Source organism: Puntigrus tetrazona, chromosome 16 (genome assembly GCF_018831695.1).
Source record: "Puntigrus tetrazona isolate hp1 chromosome 16, ASM1883169v1, whole genome shotgun sequence".
Taxonomy (NCBI): domain Eukaryota; kingdom Metazoa; phylum Chordata; class Actinopteri; order Cypriniformes; family Cyprinidae; genus Puntigrus; species Puntigrus tetrazona.
In genome coordinates this window covers 9,451,295-9,476,859 of record NC_056714.1, presented here as the reverse complement: position 1 = coordinate 9,476,859, position 25,565 = coordinate 9,451,295, and the positions used below count along the sequence as shown (strand labels likewise).

At 37.2% G+C, this 25,565-nt stretch overlaps 1 protein-coding gene across 3 annotated transcripts in view; it reads left to right on the top strand.

The window, feature by feature from the left end:
* ulk4 (unc-51 like kinase 4) overlaps positions 1-25,565 on the top strand; it is a 136,488-nt gene that overhangs the window by 47,138 nt on the left and 63,785 nt on the right. For all 3 annotated transcript variants that reach the window (XM_043260592.1, XM_043260591.1, XM_043260593.1), the window contains exons 23-30: positions 6,632-6,765; positions 7,164-7,285; positions 12,275-12,331; positions 12,671-12,722; positions 13,021-13,115; positions 15,854-15,905; positions 17,213-17,393; positions 18,896-18,988. In XM_043260592.1, coding sequence (XP_043116527.1) covers positions 6,632-6,765; positions 7,164-7,285; positions 12,275-12,331; positions 12,671-12,722; positions 13,021-13,115; positions 15,854-15,905; positions 17,213-17,393; positions 18,896-18,988 — 786 coding nt within the window. The remainder of the gene's footprint in view (positions 1-6,631; positions 6,766-7,163; positions 7,286-12,274; positions 12,332-12,670; positions 12,723-13,020; positions 13,116-15,853; positions 15,906-17,212; positions 17,394-18,895; positions 18,989-25,565) is intronic.

Genomic DNA, 25,565 nt, shown 5'->3' with positions numbered 1-25,565 from the left:
AAACCACATGCTGTTTGGGGAGCTAAACCATCAGAGCTCATGGTGCTACCCGAAGTGTTGCTATAACTAAACAGACGTTTTTTTTTTCTGTGATCCTCGTTTTCATGATCGATCAACTCCGTCACGGCCGAGTGCTCTATCGCTGTTGCGCATCCCTAACCAAAATGTATGTAATATATTTGCTCATAACCTTGAATTATGGTGTCATCAGATGCGACATGCATTTTTACAAGTTGTTTGAACTTCAATGTGTGTTGATGGCAGTGTGTGTAGAATTAGTTTTTTTTTAAATGTGTTAAATTATTTCCCCTTTCTCATATTAAAGCCATTCTCTTATGCCTAAGTGAAATTACAAAATCCCACGATAGTCGACAGTAGCGTTTAAGCACATAATGGACTGGTGTCTTACCTCAGACCTTCCCTGAGCGAGCTGCCATCAGTCCGCCATTGTTTCGATGCCATAGCAGATGTAGACAAGAATGGCTCCTGAGCGAATGAGGTGTTTTGTTTCTGGATGTAATAATGAACATAGCAGTCATCATTTGAGCCAATGAAAGACACAGTGGATTATTATTGTGTCCGAAGGGAATGCTCCCCCAATCTGCCTTAAATGTGTCTATGCTCGTTCAAATTTTTCGTGATCCAGCTTTTTCACAGTCTTTGCAAATTGCTTTTTGTAATAATGTGCAACTTAGCAAGTTTCAAGTAAATTTTCCTGAGTGTGAACTATGTTTTATCTTATGTAGTAAACATGCTCTATAGCTCACCTGGTACACTTGCTATTGTTCTTGCTATAAGGCGATCAGGTACAGGTCCTGAGAAACATGAGTTTCGATGCTTAATAAAACAACTTAATATTATTGAAGCAAGTTGAAGTGGCTTCACTGAATGGTTAACACTATTGGCTAGGTTTAGATTCTGAATTTAACAAATGTTTCTAAATGTACATTAATCCTGGAAAATGTAACAATTGTACACTGTTGAAAATGTTCACCACTCACTAGAAAGTTTAATTTGAAAGCTTGCGTGCTTGTTTTATGGTGGGGTTAGAGGTTTTTTGGTGGTATGCAGGAGTTTGAGTTGGGGTGTCTTTAACAAAAGCAAGATACAACTTTTGCTTTTGTTCAAGTTGGACACAGAATTTTGTTAGATTATTGAAATGGAAAAGAAATACGGTGTCTAATAACTCTTTGCATAACCTAGGCTGTGTGGTTTTATCCCATCACTTTTATTAACACCGAGAAGTATAAGAATAATTCCTTTGAACTCAAAGCTCAATCAAATGAATTACACACCTGAAAATGCTCTCTCTTCAAATTACTCCCAAGATTCTAAGAGATGAGCTTTGCTTTAAAGCTGCTGTCAATTAAGAGAGTAGCTCTGTTCTGCTTGACCCTGGAAGAAAGACTTGGCTGAAGAGAAAATGAAAACTGGAACGCTGTAGTAGATTACGGCACAAACGGTATTCAGAGCAATCAGTTGTATTTCGTAGTTTTGATGTTCTCTGTGTTTTCTTTTTGCACTCGGAATGGTGTTGTCTTTTCTATTAAAAATGTAGAAGTTCTCAATTTTGATGATGATTAGTGTTTTGAATTAGTTAGCAGTGCTTGAAAGTTTGAGATCATGTATTTGTCCTTATACAAATTGAAAACAAACAAGCATCAGCCCATCCTGTTCAGCCTTAAGCTCCAATGACTTTATATTTCTCTCTCAAGGGAACAATTCATTGTGCTGTAGCTTTTCAACATACTGAAACACACATCACATAGAATCAATGGAGGTCACCTACACAGCCGTCAAGCTCAATCAGTCTAATCTAAGAACAAACAGCATTCTCTGCAGATGAGCTCGGTGCCATGTTGGGAATGTAGCCCACACGCTCCCATTTGTATTTTATTTTGCTTCATTTCTGGAAACTGACTGTGAAATGGCGAGACGTGTTGTTTGCAATCCTTGCATCAGAGATCATTTATTTGCTGAGAATACTTGAACATAAACATAGCACATGGAATCAAATACTCCTTGTTCTTTTGAAATAAGTGATCAACATGCTATGAAAACACACTGTAACTTTTAGAGCTTTTTAGATTGGTTTCTGAGTACGGAAAGACCATCTATTAAAAATGGACCCCCAAAAAAGGTATTTTTTATTCATTTGCCCTACTTTCTGAATTAAGCTGAAAACACACACACACACACACACATTCCACCCATGCTCCCATGCCAGTAATGCCAATTTATATTTATTTATTACATTTTTTAAGTAAAAAAAAAAAAAAACTGGCCCTGTAAAATGCTAATAATATTATGCCATTTTCCCCCCATATCATAGCATAATTTACCATTCATGGTGAAAGAAATGCTGTCCACATGTGTGTTAGACCTAGAGAATAAATTTACGATTGTTTGCTTGCAAATTTAGGTGACTATGCGATCCCATAATGCATTGCAAATGTCATAACAGATTTAATTTTCTCTTATAGATAGTTTCAGCAGCAACAAACGTTATTGTGCATGTGTACTTTTGTGGCCCAAACTAAGCTTCCGGTAGACTTCCTCAAAGAAGACCTATCGGTGAAATCAAAGTACCGTGTGAGCTGTAGAGCACGCTTTCGGCTTGAACTGCGTTTGTAGTAGGCACCATAGCAGCTAGCCAATCCGATGAACAAACATAGACCAGAGGTTAAGCTGTTTGAGCGTAAACTTTGCATAAACAAATGCCAATGATCCTCAATAAACTGGAGCATTGTTGTAAAGAAGAATGGGTTAAATTCTTCCAGAACCATGAAAGAGACTGATAAAGTCATACAGAAGATGATTACTTCAAGTTATTGCTACTAAAATTGGACTTACAAGAAACTGAATCATAGGGTGTTCTTAGTTTACAACCCATGGCTTTTCCATTTTGGTCTAGTTTTAGTCTGGTTTGTGGTCTTTTATACCCTAGTTTCATACCAAGATCGTTTGTCTGTGAGTGTTTTAAGTAAAATTTTAGAATTCTCATAAAAGCTGACAAGAACACTTGTCATTTTTCCAAGAACTAAGGCCACGGAGAGTGGGTGGTCAGTGTTACATTTCTTTTGGACCTGTCAGTGAACTGTGGACTCATGAATAAGCAGTGTTACACATTTTTGAAGTGTTTACAGGCAATTCTTAAAAAAAGCATCAGTCAAAATCGATCAATGAATCGATCAGTATTTCTGGAATTATTAAAAAAAAATATTCAGCTGTTTCTTTAAAAAAAAAAAAAAAAAAAAAAAGTAACATTTTATTTTACCGTTACACTCACTTATTAGTTGCTTGTTAGTATGCATATTACTAGAATATTAGCCATTTATTAGTGTTAATTGAGCACATATTAATGTCTTGTTCTACAAGGCCTTTTTCTACATCCTTAATCCTACCCAATGCCTTAACTGAACTACCTTACTGTTATAGCAGTAAATTAACAATTTGAGGCAAAAGTCATAGTTACCTAAAGTGTGACCAAAAAACCTTAATAGAACATAAATTAATATGATCCATTTTACTGTTTTTATTTAAATAAAATTCAATGTAACGAATGATTCGTATTGTTGTACTGCTTTCGATTGTGACCTCTCACATTTCTGTTTACAGGACGTTTAAAGCTTTTCGTTTGGTTGGCACTTTCTATATCGACTATTCTCGGAAGGGTTTTACCAAGAATATCCCTGAGCACAGAACTTCTGTGTTCATTTCAGTGCCAATTACAATTCAATAGAGTCAAGTCACTGTGCAACTAATTCAAAGGGAAGATAAAATCTTTCATTATTGAGTTTTGGTCACCCAAACAAGCGCTGTTAATTGTTTGTAATGCTCATTTTAGCTTATGCTTTTATTTGTTTGGCCAGTGCAACTTTAATACAGTATGTATTCGCCGGGTTTGCATCCAGGTCCCAGTTCTCCTCTTTTTTTTTTTTTTTTTTTTTTTTGAGTGTGCTAGTTAAGTAGGCGATTGCTCTCTCATTGGAGTTTAATCCAGTGTGTTCCCTCTAGTCCTCTGTTCAAACTTACTTTCAGCCTCTGGTATAATTGCTGGGTGCATTTCCTTCCCACACTGCTGGGCTCTGTGCAATTTTCTCACTGTTTGCTTTTTCATCCGTGTCTAATTTGAGAGACGCGCCTCAGCAGAAACGTGTGTGTGTGTGTTTATTTGTGTGTGCCAGTTTGCATGCTTGTGTGTGTTATGAGGGGCTGGGAGGAACTGACTCGCTTACGGGGAAATGTTGAGGCACTGATTGTATAGAAGTGTGCAGTGCTGGCTGCAAACAAGTTAATTAACAGTGTTTCTTAATTAGCATGGGCTTGAGGGCAGAGACGGCTGTCACTTCTGGTGCTGTGAATCTCACCCTCTCACAACCTCATTTCTCTCACTTAGAGGAGAGGAGAGGAGAGGTTGCTCTTGACAAGCTATTTTTAAAGACATATCTGCACTGTTGGCAGAGCTGCATCTTTTTAGTGTAAGAATAGTGAATGAATGATCCTGGAACGTCTTAGGTCCTGCAGTTAATTTAATGAGTACTTCACGGTGTATCTGGATAGACTTGATGTTGAGTCAACCTACGGGTTTTTTGGTTCGATATGAATATGTGCCTGAAAATACAGCATTGTTTTATTGAACTTGATTTGAAACTACTATTTGTATGTTTTAGCAAAGCTGTAATACATAATTGAATTTATCTACATGCACAGCCACAATTTAAGTAAACCACTGTTTCGTGAAATAAAAATGAATTTTATTTTTATGGTGTTTTTTTTTTTTTTTTTTTTTTTTTTTTATTTTTTTTTTTTTTTTTTCTGCTGTACCAAACTATACAAATAAGCGGCACCCGAATGAATTAATATAAATAGTTAAATATATAAATAACATTTGACTTACTGTAAGGTGTGGTAACACTTTATAATAAGGTTTATTAATTAACCTCGATTAACTACATGAATTAACACAAACTAATATTAAACCACACTTTACAGACTTCGAACAATCTTAGTTAATGTTAATTTCAGCATTTACTGATGTGCTATTAAAATCACAGGTTGTGCTTGTTAACATTATTAATGCACTGTGAATTAACATTAATTAACAAGATTAATAAAGAGTGTAATAAATGTTGACCGTTGTTTGTTCATTTTAGTTCATACATTAATTAATGTTAACAAATGTTCTTGTAAAGTGTTACCACAGCTGCTTTGTGAAATTCAGTCTGGTATTTTTTTGTGCGATTCTCCGCAATCTGCAATAAAGTGCAACAGAGACCAACTTAAATACAGATTTTGCTTGAATTAATTTCAAATTTGTCATGCGAATACACCATGTTCACAAAGCTTTTTGTTTGTTTAACACTGATATTTTGCTAATGAAACCTTTATGTGAAAATCTTTTCAAGCCATGTGATAGTTTTGCATGAGGAGCAAATTTAAACTTTGAATCATTAATTGTTGAAAATCTTGCCATATACCTCTCAAACTTCATATTCATGCTTCCGTGTTTGCTGTCAGTGATGCTAACTGCTGTTTTATACCTACGTAAAGGTATAAAAAAGAAAATATTTAAAGTGAATTATGATCATTTGATCCTTTAGCCAAAATGATGAAGACTGTAATGAAGTAAATAATGACTTGCTGGCCACTGCATTTCTTTTACGTGGTTTATAAATCAGAGACGATAGATACTACACTGATCAGCAGTTCTTGAGAATGGCCTGATCCTCACTTCACTACCCAAGCTTTATCATCTCTTTTCTTATTCATGTTCTTCACTTTGTCCATGACATACATAACAATATCATGAATATTGCATGCTAGCTACTTCCCTCGCGAGACGCATCTGTTGTTTGTAGTGAATTGATTAGTTTGAGATACTAGAGGTGAGGCTGAATCAATAGCGTGTTGAGCTACTCTTTTGTCATTGACATTCTAATGCCAAGTGTTAAAATTTAATGTACGGTGCTTGCTAAAGAAGCATTAGGCGTCATTACTGTTGCTTATTTTTAAGTTTATGGATTTAAACAGGCCTCTTACAAATCCTAAAGGTTATTGTTTGACTCGTTTCTACATAGCTTGTGCTGCAAACATTAATCTTTTTTTCTTTTCTTTTTTTTCTACAAGTACAAAAACATTCATAAAAAGAACAACATTTATTTCATCACGCCCCAGGGATTGTGCTGGTATCACAATGTAAGATCCAAGGCAATTTTCCCAGAATCCCAGGAGATCTGATCCAAGCTTTTACTAAGAGAACACCAACCCCATTAATCAATCCTAATATGTCGGTTTGCATGTTTGAATCAAGTCACATTCATTCATCTCTAATTCAGCCTCCAATTTCTGTACCTTATACACTTCAAATTCAATTCCTTGCTAGATGCATCTTGCTTTTCTCTGGTCTTTTTAGCCAGGCAGACAGACCTCATTCCCTTCCTGATATTGTTTCAGGATCAACACCATTTCATCTCCATTCTGTCACCCCTCCAGCTGTTGAGTGTAATTGATTAAAAGCATCTATCCTCTCCCCACTGTGTGTTTCAGATCTGCCTCTCTCTCTCTCTTTCTCTGTTTGGTCTGGGTGTCTGCAGATGAATAATAATGTTTTGCCAACCCCTTCTCTCAGGCTGGTGATGTACATTGAAAGAGACGTCCGAAAGGCCACGCCAGGAAAGGAGCAACAAAGCGGCAATGAATACCTGTCAAAATGCCTGACCCTCTTCATCCGTCACACCGTGCACGAACTGCCAGCCATCCTGGGTAAATCAATCACAATACACCCAAAAAAGAGGGGAAAAGGGAACGCAAAGAATCCACTTGAGAAGGAACAGAGCGAAATGCGCAAAACAAAGCAGGGGGCAATGAGAATGAAGATTGAATTTGATTGGCCTCTCTTTAATTACCTTTCTGATTGAATACGTGAGCAGGCTCTAAGGTATCGACCCATAGCTCTTTTTTCATTTGTGAATCAGTGCCGCTACGCACCACCTCTCCCCCATTGAAACCGGTACAAACCGGTTCAGTATTTCCTGCGGGGTTTCGTCCCAACACAGAGACGCACCTGCTCGCGCCCCCGGCCACCTACTCAGACTGATCATGACGGATCGTTTGTGATTGGCTGATTTCTCACTGCTTCTGTTTATGTGGGCTCTCTGTAGATGACATCCTGTCCGTGTTAGGCAGCATTGTGGGAAGGAAGCACCCCTCTCCTACGCAGTCCCGTCAGCTCAAGCAGAACCTCCCCATGATGGCTGTGGTGCTGCATCTGCTCACCTCACAGGTGTGTGTCTGTGTCAGGTCTTGCTATATTTATCTTTTTGCTAGTTATTTTGGGTTTCTATCTCCACAAGGATGGTACAACTTGAGGAAAAAAAAAATACAAACATTGCGGGGACCTACCTTGTGGTGCAATAGATAATAACTTATTTCACAAGCTATTTTCTTTGCGCCAGATGACACTGGAAGCCTTGGACGTCCAAGTTACAAATAGCTGCACACACTGTTATATTAAAAATAAGGTGAACAGCAACAATTCACAGTCTGTTCAGGCCTAGCACCCTTTTGGTCAGTTCAGAACATCTACTTGGAATAACAAAATACCAATTAGTCACGCTTTTCCTTTCCAGGGTCGGAAATTAAAGGCATAGTTCAATCAAAAATGAAAATTCTGTCATTCATTAATCATCCTCGTGTCTTTATAAATCTAAAGGTTACTACCCAAAAGCCAAATCAAGCCAAAATATAAAAATATATCTTAATTTGTGTTCTGAAGATGAACAAAGATCTTACGGGTTTAGAACGACATGAGGGTTAGTAATAAATGACATAATTGTTGGGGAACTATCCCTTTAACAGGGACCAAAAATGGTGCCAAAATGAAAAAAATATTCTAGATAAAGGGACATGTCACAGAGTAAAAGCTTATTTTAAAATCAGTGAATTGTTAATTTGTGAAATATCTAGATTTGTGCACATTGCAGCAGATTTCTTTTTATGTGTTGTTTTTTTTGCAGCATTAAGGATTATACCATATCACGTTTTAAGATCACGAACGCAATTACCAATCAGAGATTAGTCGTTTTGGTGAGTGTGCTCACTGACAAAATTCTGCTTGCTCACAAATTCTCACATCTTAAAGATAAGTTAAGTAAAGCCTAGCTCACACTACAGGATTTTTAGCCCGATTTAGCCCCAAATCATGTAGAGAGCGATGCGCCACAATGTTCACATCTTGTAGTGTGTGCGTGTTTAAGATTTGAGGGAGGATAATCTGCAGGGATTGTCATGTGATTTCATGATAGGTTATAATTTTAAAACTCCTGTAGTGTGAGCTTAAGAGATTGATTTTGGATAAGAGCCATGGACCAACACGTTTGTCTGTGTAGCTAAAATATGTGATGTTTCTTTCAATTTAATTATCTGACATTAAAGTCAACACCTACAATCAATTATGGCCCCGCAATTATGATAAAACTGCAGGATTTTTTGGGCTTGCTCTAAAATCACATACTCTCTAACATCTCCATTTGAACATGCAAGTGTTAAAAATTCTGTTCTATATAAAATTCATCTGTAATATAATCCGGGCGTACTATATTTATTTATTATAATGGCAGTTGCCATTCACAACTCCTCTCTTGTGGCCTCATGTGTTTGTAAAGTGTGTACCGTATAGGATGGTCACTTCAGAGGCGTGCCTAAAAAGTAGATTATCCAGGTTGCTTTTGCCTGCCGTTCAATCAATCAGTCAATCAATCACTTTTATTTATATAGCGCTTTTAACACTACAGATTGTGTCAAAGTGCTGAAGAGTATCAAATAGGAGAATAGAGTAATATTAATGTTTAAGGACAAGTTTAAATGGTGTGTAGAATCAAATCAATGATAATAGCTGGAAATTAAGTGTAATGTTCTAGGGAAACTGAATTCACATATTGTTTTTGACTACTATATATTAGAGAAGAATGTATATTCAGATGCACGATCGGGACAGAAATGATAAAAAAAAAAATCTTTTAGTTCATTTTTGAGGTGTAGAGAGGTATTAAGATAGATAATGTTGGAATAGAGTAAATGTGTAAATCATTAATCATAGTCTTTTAAACTAAAAACTTTCCAGACTCTCATCCACCTCTCGCTTTATTAAATGTCTTCATCTGAACAGAAAATAAAGAATGAATGTGCCGTACCTGCCTGTCATGCGCTGAGTGTAATCACTGCCTGTGTCAGAATGAAATGATCTATTAGGGAGCTTTCCGGTGCAGCTTTAACGCGCTCACACACACTCACACACACACACACACGCACACACAAACACACAGATTATTACCAGTTGCCAAACAGTGCAAAATTGGATTTACTTCTGACACACTCAGTCACGCCAAAATTAATATGAAGGGATCTGGTGTTCTCAGAGAAAGATGTTTGTCAGTGCGCAGAGTTGATGAGTCTCTCTGCTGATTAAATACACTTTTACATTCGGCCAGGATTTGCCATGGAGACTCAGTGGCAGATTGAGTCGTCTCATTTGAAGGGGTCGGCACTGATAGAGCTGTCTGTCTGATAGTTCCACTGTCATTAACTCATCTAAGGAGGATACACTGTTGTCCATTAACACAGAGCTGCAGTGGGCGGCTTAGAGGAGTAATAGGCAGTTCTTTTGATTGTTTGTGTCTGTCTGCTTTAATGGTCCTCACAGTGAGTTGTGTTGGTGTTGTGCCAGCCTCAGACAGCACATCCACAGATCACCCACAGACATTCAGTGGCCGCCTGATGTATATTATGCTGAAATACGGCAAATATTTGCCCAAATGTCCAATCTTAATGGCTGATGTAATTTCTAGGAGATGATGTAGCCAGGCTGCTTCAGTTAGTGCTTCCAAGGAAGAACTATACACTTAAAAAAAAATAATAATAATAATACAAATCTATTTGTTGTGCTAAGCTCTATCATTGTAGTGACAAGTGATTTTTTTTTCTTTGTGTTTTGTTTTTATTAACATTAAAAGGAATAGTTTACCCCAAAAATTTAATTATGCTAATTAACTCACTTTCAAGCTGTTTTAAACTAAAAAGTGCTTTCTTTTTTCCTGTTGAACTTAATAGTTATTTTTAAGAATATAGGTAAACAAATAGTTGCTAGTCTCCAGTGACTTCAGTAGCATTTTCTTTTTCTTGGGTCAGTGGGGACCTGCAACTGTTTGATCCATTTTTTTAAAATATCTTCTTTTGTGTTTACCATAAAATAATAAGCAAATACAGGTTTCGAGCAACATGAGAGTGAATAATGACAGAATTATAATTTTTTTTGGAAATTAACCCTTTAATGACAAGCAGCAGCGTGCTTAGTACTATTAGTCTGCTGTTAGTAAAAGCCCTGCTCACACCTGCTGTTTACTATCACTTTAGACCTAACCGGCTGTATTTCTATGGAAAACCCATAGGAACCCACACTCGCCCCATGTTTTAACAGCACACAGTCAGGCTCGAAAGATAACTAAGTCCAGAAATCAGGCGGGCTTTTTAGTATGCACCCTTTAGGCCTAAAGAAAAGCAGCACACAACTTAAATATTTAACGGGCAAGATTTAAAGCACATGTATATAATATACTTGGCAACGGGATAGTTACAAGCCTCCCGGTTTTCTTCCGAAATATCTTAATTTGTGTTGCGAAGACAGGTTTGTAACGAAACGGGGGATAGACGTGTCATTAACAACATGATTACACATTTTCATTTTGAGGTGTGGTGATCTTTTGACATTTGATATAAATGTGTGTTGTATTGTACAGCGTGTTAAGATGCCATAACTGATAGAATGAACGCTGTCGCACAATTCTTCGTACACAAACAAAAAATGTGATATCACACACCACTACTGATATTTTTTTGTTGCCGAATAATGCTCATGCTTACATTTGTGTTATTTCACAGCTGTGGCGGCTTTACTGTTATTTTAAATGTTTCTCAAAATAAGTAAAAAATAACATGTCCAAACTTTTGTCAGTCAGTCGACCCCTTCCTGCCTAAGTGGGCGGTTCTTGGCTAGAATAAGCTGCAGTGTGGGCTAGACTTCATGCCTATAGTCAAAAGTCTGGCTACACAGATCCAGTGTGTATGTGTGTTCTGATATTAAGAAAAATGCTGCAGGGCATAGCTGGTTGTCTTCCCAGTAGCAGGTTGGTCTGCATCTTTGAGACTTCACTGGCCTCTTATGCCCTTGAGCCCCGTGTGCCTGATCTCTTCAGCTGCTGTGTGGTTCTGAGAGGCGTCGTGCTCTTGTAATGTGAGAGCATGCCTGTGTGTTTGTGCATCCATACATACATTCATGCGATGAGCCCTCTCTATGGTCTCATCTGTCTCTCTGGCCTGTTGCTTCACTGACAACCAACACACTGCGCTGACACTCACAGCACTCATCAGTCACAGGGGTCAGTGCAGAGGTCAGTTCCAATGTGTTTCTCAGAGGCTAGAGTGGATAAGAGCTCAATACCTCGCTGTCTAGGACTATGACCTCTGACCTCACATCATTACAGTCCTACAGCACAAACATGAACCCCCTCATTCTCACACCAGCCCTGAAGTTCTCCAGAGAGGAGGATCACATCCCAAAATGACATTGTAAATGGAACACACTCGAATACCACATCTTCTACTGCTTAGTCGAAATGGTGCGTGATGGGGAAAAATGTCCTCTGACAGAACAGCAGGGCTTTAGAACATTTTCTCTTAAATCGGCTGAACATTATGCGATTTTTGCTGTCCTCTACAATCGCTGCTTGTCAGATTGTACGGTACGACGGTTCCCGGATGAGATCTTTGGTAAAGCCCACGGCAGACTTTAACGGTGACATTTCTCAGTGACATTAACATTCTTATGTCAGACTGTACGATGCGCATTGTAGCAGGGATTTTAGTAACGATTGACAGCGTTGAGCGTCTAGAGCGTAGCAGTGCGGCCTAAAATTCTGAACCTGCCAGAAGATTCAAGGCAATTTATCGTCCGCCGGTGAGCACGATGCATTAATAGATCCAAGTCTGCCGATTTTACAGTACGATGAAAGAAATCTACAGCTTACATTCGGCTGTGTTCAAGACAACTGTAAGACTTCATAGCCGCTAAAGCTCAAGTGAAGACTGACAGTTTTTGGTGGAACTCAAATGGAATAAGACTTAAGGGTAGTGAATAGCAATGTTGTACAGTGTTGTAGGTTGGTGAAGTGTCTTTTAGAGTAGTTTCCTTCATGGCTGTGCCTGTTTGCTTTGACAGATCTTCCGACCGCAGGTGGTGACTGAAGCCTTTCTCATCAAATTTGGAAAACTGCTGGTGAGTCTCTGTTTTATTTATTACCGTTATAACGTCTAGTAAATGTTTTCTTTCATTTGCTATACATGCATGCACTAATGTTTAAAATTTTGTGGGTGGGTATGATCTGTGAAATATAACTTTTTTTTTTTTTAAATAACTGATTGTTTGTATGTATGTATTTATGCACAGTGCACTCAAAAAGTATTTAGACTTCATGTTAAATCTTCATCACCTATTTTCAAATGGAGCTGCAGTTGAAACACAGAGATCACTTACAAAAAATATAATTAGGAAAAAAAATAATGAATGAATGTTTTTAAAATAACAAACTTCAATATCTCTTTTTATTATGGAAAGAATCACATAACCTCCATTGACTCTAATGAGACAAGTTTGGGAAGTGCTATAGGTAAGTTCATATTGTTTAAGATTTTCACATACTCTTCAACTCTTTCTGTGCTTTTTTATTTTAAACCAGTCTCGCATGAACTACATTATTTAGTGTTCAAGACACTTTGTTATACGGCTCTAATGTAATTTAGCTCCAATTTTCCAGACATGTTGTTTTTCAGGAGATCAAATGTAGTTTAATTATTGATGTTTTGCAGTGTAATATTTATTTTTCAGCCATTAGCTAAAAATTAATTGTTCAAAAGTGAGATACCTACCTTTATGCTTTCTATGAGCATTTCATCCACAATTAACAGGTCAAGCATCATCTGAGGAGCTTATCAGAAACACACTGTCTGCAGTGGAGGCCATTTCCCAACATCCCACTCTTCTCAGCCTCTATCACTGCACTGTGAGTATATGCCACTCTTTGATGCTGTGATGTTAATTTTGTCTCTCCCAATTATTTATACATTATTTAAGCATCTTTCCAACAGCATTCAGCTTCATTTTGTTGAAGTGTGCTATAGTAGAATAGCATTGATTTCACAACTCTGTTTTTATCCCAACAAAAGAGCGCCCAAGGTATCGATAAAAAAATGTTCTCGCAAAGTTAGTCTCTAAACTCTCTATTTGACCCCATGCAGATGGTAAAATTTCCCCTACCATAAGGACAGGCTCACAAACACAATATAGCAAGCTGTGTATCAGAGCAGCAAGGGCCACATTCGCGTCTAACCTGAGATCTCACATCCTCACGCCTGACGGAGCTACAACTGAGATCACGGCTCCCCTCTGCCCAGCACTATTATTCTCACAAACCTCTCGGCAACAGGAAATCACTCAGGAGTGAAGGGAGTGTGTATGTGTGTATATCTCTCTGTGTGCAAGGCTTTTGTAATGAGTATTGACGTGCGTTCTGTAGGACTGATGCATCAGGAAGCATTGAGAGGACACAGACTCACTGATACTCTATAAAAGGAGAAGGCACTTTAATTACAGTTTGCCAGGAGACATTAAATCCCATTCTGCACTCTCAAAACACACACACACTCACTATATATAAATATATATATATATATATATATATATATATATATATATATATATATATATATATATATATATATATATCATGTGAATGAGTATAGTTTATTAAAACTTGTATTCCTGAGGGTTATAGACACGCATAAAGTGGGTAATGTCATAGAAGTTTTTTAATACACCAATAAAGCATTCAGGGGACATCTGATACCTATTTTTCACAAGTTGGTGAACTTGTAGGGCCTTCAGGTATTAGTTTAAAATAACACCGTCTTTACCTTGTCTATAATAACTCTGTTGACAGCGCCCCTTTTCGGTGCATGTTCCGAAAATGATTTTAAATTTGTATAATTTGTATATGACTTATTAGTCATTTGCAAACACATTTATAAACCCTCTACAAAGCTACCCATATTATAGAGTTACTGTTATTGTTATGACCTTTATGTAAGATTAGGGGTTGAACTAAGCATTGCAGTCCAAATTCAAAAGTTTTTTTTTTTTTTTTTTTTTTTTTTTTTTTACCCGGCCCCTCTTCCTCAGACTTGACCTAAATGCAGGTTGCAAGATTGATGTCACCAACAAGAATCAACCCCGTTCATTTGGAAATTTCCATGACTGAAATGAAATATGCCAGTTGCCAAAATACAATTGGGTAAACTGACAGTGGACGGGTTACACAGACAAATGTCCCAGAATGCATTTTGAAAGACGAATAATTGACTGTAGCAGAATTTTTCAGATAGGAGTATGCTAACTTAGCATGTTTCTTACATATCTATTTCCAGCATTTCCCTTTTTTCCTATTACACTACCATTCAAAAGTTTGGGGTTACTAAGGTTGTTGTTGTTTTATTTTTATTTTATTTCATTTAATTCATTTAATTTCACCTTTATTTAACCAGACTAGTTAACTAAGAACAAGTTATTATTTTCAATAACAGCCTAGCAGGATAATTAATATCTAATAAATTAATTAATTAATAGCTCAGTAAGGATGCATTCAATTGATGCAGTTTGACAGTAAAGTCCTTTATAATAAAAAAATATTCTTTTTCAAAAAAATAAAACATTTCTTCCTACAGAAGAATTTTGAACGTTTATGTGCATTTTAAAAGTGCAGTTTTTACAAACAGCTATTTTAATATAATGTGTGTGCATGTGTGTTGTGGTGGGGCAAAAATACATTTTTGTTATTGTCGTAACATATTGCTGCTTAATAGTATATCATTGTTTATTATTATTTTTATTTAAAAATGGTAAGTTGTGGTCAAAATCAAAGACTTGATTGACGTTTTCATTACATTTTAAACGTTTAAATGTAGAGGCTTTTTTCGAAACTCAAAGAAATCAACATGAATGGAAAAAAGTACATTTCTAATAAATGTGTTTAAGTAGATTTTTAAAATGTATTCTTTTACTTTACTTTATCAAGGACACTTTTATTCTTCATTGACCCATATAAAGGCTGCCTGGGTAGACAGCTCACAAAGCTTGATTCTGAGCATTCAAACATACCACAACTAAGCTACAGAGAAAGAATTACCATTATACTGACATTCACGACAAACGTCTCATAAGGTGCGGGCAAGAGATCAAAGATGTGCCGCGGGTTTAGCATAGCAGCTGTACAATACTTGCAGCTCAGTGAAAAAAGCTCTATGTCTTACAACAGAGACAGAAGAACAGAAAAAAATCATAGATAACCTTTACAATAGGTTTCTTTGGTGTTCTTTTCACTTAGAGTCAGAGAAAGTGAAATCCTTTGTTTGAGTGATGCCCACAGCCATCCACATTAAGACACCTGTGCGCAACATTTGCTGCCGTGCGGCTGATTGTAGTTGGTAATAATCATAAAACCTGATTCTAATTTTCAAAAGAGCTGGCGTAAGGCCTTTTGTTGGAACACACTTTCTATGATCAAAGGGCAGAGCTGACATCACATTTCCATGCAAATTGTAGCCGTTCAGAGCACTCTCTCTGTCTTCTGCTTCCAGCTGTTTCACTCCTTCACTCGTGTGTGTGGGATCTGGTGAGACTGAGCACATATAGGTGAGATTTCTCACTTGTAGAGTAATGCAGACTTCTCTCTTTGTTTCCCCCAAGGTTGTGGATTTGATTGTACCACCTCTAGCGTCTCTGGCCTTCAGTAAGAACGGTGAGAAAACATTTCAGCTGCAAATAAGACAATTATACACTACCAGTCAAGGTTTGACACCTTATTCATTCTTTTGTATTACTATTGCCTACATTTTTCTATAATAATAATAAAGACATCAAAACTATGAAATTGCACAAATGGAAGCAAACTAATTGGGTTTTTCTTATGTTACTCAAAAAATGTAAATGTTAAAAATCACTTAAGTGAATAATAATTAATTCTACGTGCATCTATGCTTTGATTTGAATAAAACAGCATGTCCTCGTGGCACGGCTAACAAAGAACCACGTACACTATTTGCATCCAGTGGATATTTTCCGAAACGGTGCTACAGTGACACAGAGCGATGGAAACAAATAGTTGAATAAATGTTGTTTTTTTTATTTCCTTTGCTTGCAAAAAGTATTCTTACCACTTCGTAAATTTCAGATTGAACCAATGATGGCAGATGGACTATTCTGGCAATGTCTTTCATACTTATGGGGACCTTGACGGTGTTTATTATATGGCAGTCAATGGGACAGTCACAAGCCTCCTGGTTTTCATTAAAAATATCTTTTTGTGTTGGATGAGCAAAGCTTTTCCGTATATATTTATTATCTATTTTTCGTTTTAATATTTTGTATTGCGTGGTAACCGTTTTATAAAAGCTATAAGGTACTCGAGGCAGCGCTGTATTGTGAATAAATCACGGCTGGTATGTGATTCATTCACAATACAGCACTGATTCAAGTACCTCATTGTTTGCTTAAAGTATTTGCTGCACAAAGCCTCATAGAAGTCATGGTGCCTTTGGTAAAAGGCTTTTTTTTTTTGTCTTGTTCAAGTTATAGGCTATATTAATTTCAAATGCAAAATTTTTAGCACCACTCACAATATATAACTACTAACATAAAAAATTAGTTTTGGCTCCATCATGTTTAACATTTCAAAATACACTAATTGTTTGCTTATTTTTTTATAGATTTATTTTTTGATGCACACATTTTGCATTTGCTTACTTCAAGCACTAAAGTGTAAATTGTGTGAACAAATGGTTTTTAACATCATGTGAAACAAGCATCTTTTATGCATGAATAAGGACTATCAATATGTTGATTCACATAAAATTTTTTGTGCATCTGTCTATATTTATTGAAATTTTTTTCTGGGTATTTGTGCATATATGTATAAACCCTTGCATGTATGTATATAAATATATATATATACATATATATATATATATATATATATATATATATATATATATATATATATATATATATATATATATATATATCTCTTCTCTGCTGTGTGTGTCCCAGTGGAATGGCGTATTGTGAGTTTGCGTGTGCTGTCAGAGATCACGCTGCTGCTGCTGAGCCAAGACGAGGTGGAGGAAAGAGAGCGAGATGGAGGGAGAGAACGAGAGGCAGAGTGGGAAGGTGAAGGCATCTCCTCCAACACTCGCTTGCTGACGCTCATCTCTGAGGCCCTGCTGCCACAGTAAGACTCACCACTCACTTACCTATATTCTGCTCTCTCAGTTTACTCCTCCATCCTCTCTATTTATCGAAACTGAGATTGTGTCCAAACCAGGCACGGCGTGATGCGACGCTTCCAGCAACAAGCAATTTGTCTGTGCTCGCTGAATGCACACAATAGCTGTCAATCAGGAGATATTTCTTGCTTAATGTATAGCGTGGTTTTGGACACAAATAGAAACCAAGTCATTGACAAAATGTCTCGGCGCTCGTTGCGAGCCACGGTTGGTTAGGATAAAAATTCAGTTGAAAAAATAGAAAGAGAAGGATTCTGTAGCTTGTTGATGTATGTTGACGGAAAACCTTTTATAATTTAATATATAAATGATATACCAGTATATATAATGAGAAACCAGTAAAAGTGAAATTACTGCAGATTTATAAAGTGATTGAAATTCTAGAGTGACCTCATATTTTGCATAAATTGATAAAAATCAATTTTATCCTGTTTGATAAAATTGAAACTACTGATTGCTAATTCCATAAATATGCTAAAGAGGCAAATATAACATGCAGACAATATGCAATTTTAGCTGAATGTACAAAACTGTATGAAAGAGATGAACATATGGGCAAAACGATTTTTTTATTATTAATGTTCTTAATTCAAATGGCTCTGGCATGTGTTAGAATATCATTTAAGGGGTTGAATGCATCCATTACGATCCTTTCATGTTTGATGAAATTAACATTTATAGGCTAAAGGTTTAATGATATATTAAAAGGATACTCAACCCCAAAATGAATATTTTGTTATTAATCACTTACCCCATGTTGTTCCAAGCCTGTGAAAGATTAGTCTTTCAGAATATTGTGACTTTCCCATTGACTGGCAACTAAATAACACTGTCAAGGTTTAAAATATCAAGACTTCTACATTTGGAATGACAAAACAAATTATTTTGGGGTGTAGTGACCTGTTAAAGTATTATATGTTATAGCGAATATAATATATTTTGGGGTGAATGTTAAGTAAATAATAATAATTGTTAAAAAAATCAATAAAAAAATCAATAAAACATTTGACAGTAATAGTTAATGTTGTTATTGTTAAATTGTCAAAAGATGAAATAGTAATGAAAAAAATACACAGACAGTAAATAATCAGCGACAGGAGTATTCGCATAAAAACTTAAGTGTTTATAAATTATGTAAATTTATGTAAATAATTGTATTTCTGTATTTTACTGGTTATGCAATCAATATTTTGAATGAACAACTAAATCAATGAGAGTTTATTTTTGTTTAGTGAGTCTTTTTTTGCACAGAGAAAAATATCAACGTCATTTTTTAGGAAATGTCACATTGAGCTCGCTCCCGAAATTGTAAAGGAACTGATTCAAGACTGCATCAACAACGTATAAAAGCTGTAATGATTGATGACCTCTTTAATGACTTTTGTGATGAATCAACCTGTATTTTCCTGAGATGTTTTTCTTCTCTTTAACATGATTTTCTCTGCAGGTATGAGACTCTGCTTCTGGAGCCAGATCCTGTGCCAGTGTATGCTCTCAAACTGCTGGTGTCCCTCACGGAGCACAGCTCACCCATCAGCAGGTAACCAATAACACTCTCCACGTACACAGCTACATACTGTGGTGGACCTTTGCCATGATTGTTATTATTAAATAAAACACACTTCTTTAATTCGACAGGTTGCGTAGCTACAAATCGCCCTCCTTTTTGAGTAACTCTTGAGGTAATAGGATATAGAAAGATAGCCACCGTGCTGTTACTCATATAGTGCACTTTTTCTCTCTCTCTCTCTCTTTCTGGTGGGCAGTGGTTCAATGTGGTTTACTTTGAATCCTGTACTCTAACCACAAGACAACAGCTTGTCCTTTAATTAATAATACTAACTAATAATGTATTCTTACAGAACAGTATACAAGTTTGAGCATGAAAACTTTGGATAACTTAACTTCTAATATTACCAGCGATACCAGGCAGAAGACTGTCTTGAGCCGTTTCTTTATGTGTTTCTGAACTCAACCATATTAGGTTATTGATTGATCCTGAAATTCTTAAAGTAGGTCATGCAGAGCAGTAATAAACTTCAGAGAAGCTGAATATAGTTTCTCACTACATCCACAGACTATGCTTTGTGTCTATTTTTATATATATAAATAGAAACATAAATGTAAGAATATTTGTTATGGCTTTGTTTGGAGTAGTAGCTTACATATATATCGGCTGATACATACACAATCCTCCTCTGATTTACTGAACATTTTCATCTCTTTTGTCTTTCATTTCCTGCCCTGTTCTTACCACTTCTCTCTGTGGGCTGTGACGAGTGTCTGGGTGCACAGGTGAGGGAGTGTGAGTGTGTGTGTGTGTGTGTGTGTGTGTTTCTTATCTCATCCTCATCCCCCCGCTGTTTCTCTAATGGCTCCTGCTGGCCTCCTGCACATTGTCTTTCTTGGTGCTGATAGAGCTGCAGCCACATGGTTGAACTATTCAAATTGATGTCACCAATCGGAAAACGTTCGTCAGTCGCCGAGCCAACCCCCCCCCTGCCTGCAAAGAGCTATTTCCACTCACAATAGTGAAATTAAATTGCGTTTGCCAGCGCTTGATAAAGTCCTAAAAAACGCAGACCTTCTCTTGATGGGTTCCAGGCGAAATGAGATTGCAAATGAGGGACATTAGCAGGTTCCGTGCAAGCATTGGCGTTCTTTTATTATCGGTTGTGATAGTAGTTCAAACTTTCCAATTATCGAGAACCTTTGGCCACTCTTGGCTTTGTGCAGACGAAAGCAAATATATGTGCTGTTAAGAGAGTGGTGCTGCACGGCTTCTCTAAAGTGTTAATTTTATCAGTATTAAGAATTTATGTGTAGAGTACATTGGCTATTGCTCAGGCTGGGGATAATGAACTAGTTTCTTGCCAGTATGTTTAGTTAAAACCCCTAATGGGCTCTGTCTCAGCTGAAGGAGGAAATGTGTATCGCTGATGGTCTGATTGACTAAAATGAAATTGACTGTTTAGTCCTTGCAATGAGCGAGGGAGCATGCTGTTGGTTGCGGCAGATTGATCAGAACATCGAAACTACGCAGGGTTAGCTCTCGCTATTCTTTATTTCATTGACGGTGAAGAGCTGACAGGAAACAATAGGGAAAAGTGAAAGGAAGGGCCAAGTAATGTTCGCTGCTCAGGTTCCCACATCACGTTGGAGCCTGTGCATTACTTGCCAGGTCTCACCTCTGACTTCTTCAAAAAGTTTAATGTGAAGTGATTGATGTACTTACTAGCTAATAGTACTGTAAAGTCACGCGACAGATTCTACAGGTTTATATCGATTGCATGCAGGTCATACATGGTTGCCGTCTTTTGTTTTTACTGTCATCGTTATTATTATTTTTGTCCTAGCATTATGTATTTTGCTATCGTAGATGAGGTGGTGTCTTTCTGCACTAGCGGAGGTGTCTTTACCGCTGCTGCTGTGAAGGGTGACACCCTCTGCTAGCGGGATATTGGACAGGACGTGCGGTGTGTGGGAGCTGTCTGTGTCCATGGTGCTCAGGCATGTGGAAGTGTCACGATTTGTTTGTATGTGTGACTGGCTATTATTCTTTCAGCGCTGTTTATGTGGGCGGCTCAGGACTGAAAGCATGTGTGGGCATAGCAGTTGCTCGGGCTACAAACACTGGCCCCTGACAACATTGTATATCCACTGAACGGACGAGACAGAGATGGACAGATGGATGGTAGCTCTGTCTGGAATCTATGTAATGGATCTATTTGTTAGTGCACCAGAACAACAGAAATCTCCAGAGGTGGACCAGGGAGAAATCGCACCCTACGACGGCTCTGATAGCGTCTCGGCCCCAGAGTGCCGATGGCACCAGTAAATGTCACGGCTGTTGCGTGTCGTTCTGAAAGAGTGAGGGGGGGGTGAGGACTGCATAGCTGCAGTTCTACTTACTGACTGATTGGAGATCAGATGCAAAGGTTGCCTGCAAGCGTAAAGATTATGTGCATACGTTCTCTTATTAGATGCTTCAGTGTCTTTGGCTGACATTTACCTGTGTAAATGCCAATCTCGCCACTTTCCCATTTCCGTGAAAATGCTGCTCAGAACCGTTAAAATCGCTCTTAGCTGTCAACGAAAAGTTGAGGCGTTCATTGTTTTGTGAGTTAAGACCCACATTTTTTTTTTGAGACAAGATGTAGGATTTTAAGATTTGAGATGCCAGTAATGGCTGGACCAAACTTTATCTCCGCTGATAGGATGTTGATTTTTGTGACAAATTTGTCAACATCTCCAATTACATCAGCTTCATTTTTAGTATGGATGATATCTGTCCTGAGTTGACAGACCAGCCTGGCTTGTTAACTCTCTGCAGACCAGAGCACTGGAAGAAAAATCCTGATGTCACATTTCACCACCAAATCTAAAGGAAAAACAAGATTTATTTTGTATAAACAATTGAAGCTTAATTTTAAAACCGTTAAGTGTTTTTTTCTTCTTCTTTTTTTTGCAGTGTGATGTTAATTAGACACATTTTCACACCAGCTGGCATATTTTTTTTTCCTCATGTAATAAATTTTTTTCTCAAAATACATTTAATCATATCACATTTCATATATATTATATTTTTTATCCATTTATTATTAATATTATTATTATTATAGTTTTTTGGTTTGTTTGTTTTTCGTAACATGGAATTGTAGGTTTAGGGGAGAAAAATGATTCCGACATGTCCTTAACAGATTGCATGGCAGTTACTCATAGCCTGACACGCAGTCCATTACTATGTGGACCACGACCACTTTATCCAAGTGGTGAAAAACTGTGCCTCTGGACACCTGCTACTTTGCCTGAGGACTGTGGAAGTGGGCCAATAACCTGGTTGGTCTGAAAGCTGCGTAAGTGAAAAGCTCAGTATTTTCTCACCCACCCAGTTGACCCCATTTACCTCTGCAAACGCCCGTCATTCAGAAAGATGGATGAGTGATCCTAGTCACCCGGCTGCTTGCCTATTAAAGACCTAATGGAGCACATATCGGACACGAATAAGCCTTCAGTGAGAAAAGGCCACAGTCTCTCTCCCTCTCTCTGTTGTGTCATGATGAAATGGTCCTATTCATTATGCCTGCTTACACTGTTGTACCCAGAGAAGTGTGTGTTTTGTATTGGCTCTTGTGTTTTGTTGGTAATTGTAGGGGTAATGATGTTTGCTAGGAAGGAGAGCACAGACAGATGAGAGATCATTGACTGTTCTGAATAAACAGACCGCAGGAAGGTGCACACTTGAGTGTGCTGATTGCTCGATGTGCGTCACTGTTCTGTCAATGGACTCGGTGTAGCATGAGTGACTGTATATCTCACGATGCTATTGTCAGTTAATTATTGTTTCTGCAGGTAATCTATTCATGGTATAGTGAATAGTTACTTTGGTACATAGTCACTGTCTTTGAGGCGAGGCTTAATGGTTTTTGCACATTGACACATTGATGAAAGTTGCGAGTTCTAGTTCAACGTTTCTATATTTACATTCTACATCTATAAGAATAGCAAAAATTAATGGTTTCTGTGGGAGATTTTCAACAGCACAGTAAATGGCATGACAAATTTAGAGATGAAATAAATCAAATCTTTAGATAACTTATAACCTTGAGTATATGTCATAATTCATGGTTCAATTTTAGGCCAGTACAGAAAGATGTGTTATGACTGATAATGTTTAAATTTTATACAGATTTGTCTAAATAAAATACTAAAAACTAAAATCGCAAGACATTTGCAACATTACAATTTAAGGTAGGCGTGAATATTCATTTGGAGATTTGACAAAATGATGCGTGTTCTTTAATTGTATTATTTAATTATGCTATTATAATTTTAGTTATGCTGTAATATGATTAATCACATCCAAAATAAAAGTTTTTGATTGTGTATATTTACTATGTATATATAAATATACACACATAAAGACGCTACCACCAATACAAGGAGGACCGACTGTTTAGCACTGCATCTCATGTTTTCCGATGGGAAGAGGAAGGATGGCTGTTGCTGGTTGATGACTGAATTTGAGAAATGTATTTATGCAATAATAATAATTACAACAAATCTGTTGATACATTTATTATAAGTCACACATAGTGTTCAAATTGGGATCTGTAATATTTTTCAGTGTTTTCTCTTCTGCTCAGCAAGCCTGCATTTATTTGTACACTTAATAATGCATGCTTGTTCCAAGAAGAGGGTCTTACTTGGCCATTGGTGTAGTTGGTGTTTTGTGATGTTTTTCAGCACAGTTACATAGTTATTTTACATGTGTTTGAATGCAATTAGGTGCAATTAATGCATTTAAGCATTTGACAGCAGAGTAGATAGTGAGAGAGAGAGAGAGAGAGAGAGAGAGAGAGAGGTGTTTGTAGCGAAGAGAGACCTTGCTCTTGTGTGACATACAGTACCGGAAAGTGTCAAAAACATAAGGTTTGGGCAAAAACTAAAGATTGGTCGCTGGGCTGATCATCACTTCATCAATTTGGGCTCTATGGCGTGGTACAACTCGATCCTCAGTTAAGACGCATGAAAACACACTTGGAATTATCAAAAAGTAGAAGGAACTCTCAGTGCAGCAAAATATAGCAATAGTTTTGAAAGAAAACCTAGTATAGAGCATTCAGAAACTCAGACTGGGCAGATGGTTCACCTTCCAACAGGACAATGGCCATAAGCACACAGTAAGAGTGGCTTATAGACAACTCTGTGAATGTCCTTGAGTGGCCCAGCCACAGCCTGAGATTGAACCCGATCAAATATCTCTGGAGAAACCTGAACATGTGCGTCTGCCCACATCCAACTTGACAGAACTTGAGAGGTCAAGATGAGAAGAATGGCAGATAATTGACAAATTGCTGTTGAGCAAAGCTTGTCGCATCAAACAAAAAAAGACTTGAGACTGTAAAGATGTTACAGCTAAATATGAGTGTGAATACTTATGCAATGTGCTTATTTTAGTTTTTTATTTGTAATAAATTTACAAAGATCTTAAAAAACAGTTTTTTGCTGTACAGTAATGGTGTATGGAGTGTAGTTTTTTTTTTTTTTTTTTTTTAAATAGTTTAGAGTAAGGCAGTAACATAAAAAGTGCCTTGCTAAAGTATTCATACCCCTTTTTTTAAGTAAATGCTAATGTCATTAATCTTTGCTGTTTCTATTGATTATTTTTGCCCAATTCCTTCAAAATACACACAATTATTTGGCACAGTAAACCCAGTTTTTAACCTTAAAAGAAATCCCTAAATCCCAGGTTTTGAGCTGTGCTGACTTTCAGGCACAGAGAGGATAATTCTTTCTCTACCTGTGGCTTTGGGTTCATATAACAAGAATTCAGCAAGTTAGTGGGAGATTTACTCCTATAGACCTCTGCATTCACCTTATCTCAGGTTCTGGCCAGCTCTTACTCTTTCTCACTCAAAGAGAAACCATATCCTCCATAGAGGACATACTCAGGGGAGAATGGCCAAACAACTCTATAGTGCTGTCATATATCCTATATTGACCAGGAAGGACACAGTTCGTATTCCAATTGTGGCCCTACAGCTAATTTCATTTTATCAGTCTGTGCTTTTCTCAAATTATTGTGGCATTCTGCTCTACGCACATTTTTCATACGGTAATTGGCTGTGAATCAAAGACTTTAATCAATAAGAGAGCATGACAAGTCATTTTCAATAAAGACCTCCATTATTCCTCTGAGCTTGGCTTGTTTTGCCTTGTGCGTTGCCTACCTAGACAGCATTTTTGCCATTTAGGACATTACATTCGGACCAAATGGACTGTCTACCGAGACGTTTTTTGAATGTTCCGTTTAAGCGATGCGAGTGTAGTGAGCAGCCAGCATTGTCAGCGGTTTAGGACATCATAATTACATACAAACCTAGTGAGCTGTCTACCATGTCAGCAGTTTCATGCATCATATCGACACGTATGTACATTTTATTTAAATGATTTCAACTTTAAACCTAGTCAGCATTTTATAGCCGTACTCGTATTTGAATATTTGATTTACTAAACTAAATAAGTGCATTTTAGTAACCACACTCTTTCAAACATTTTTTTCAAATGAGTTGCCTGCCTAGACAGCATTTTTCGTCATTATAGTACCATTCAGA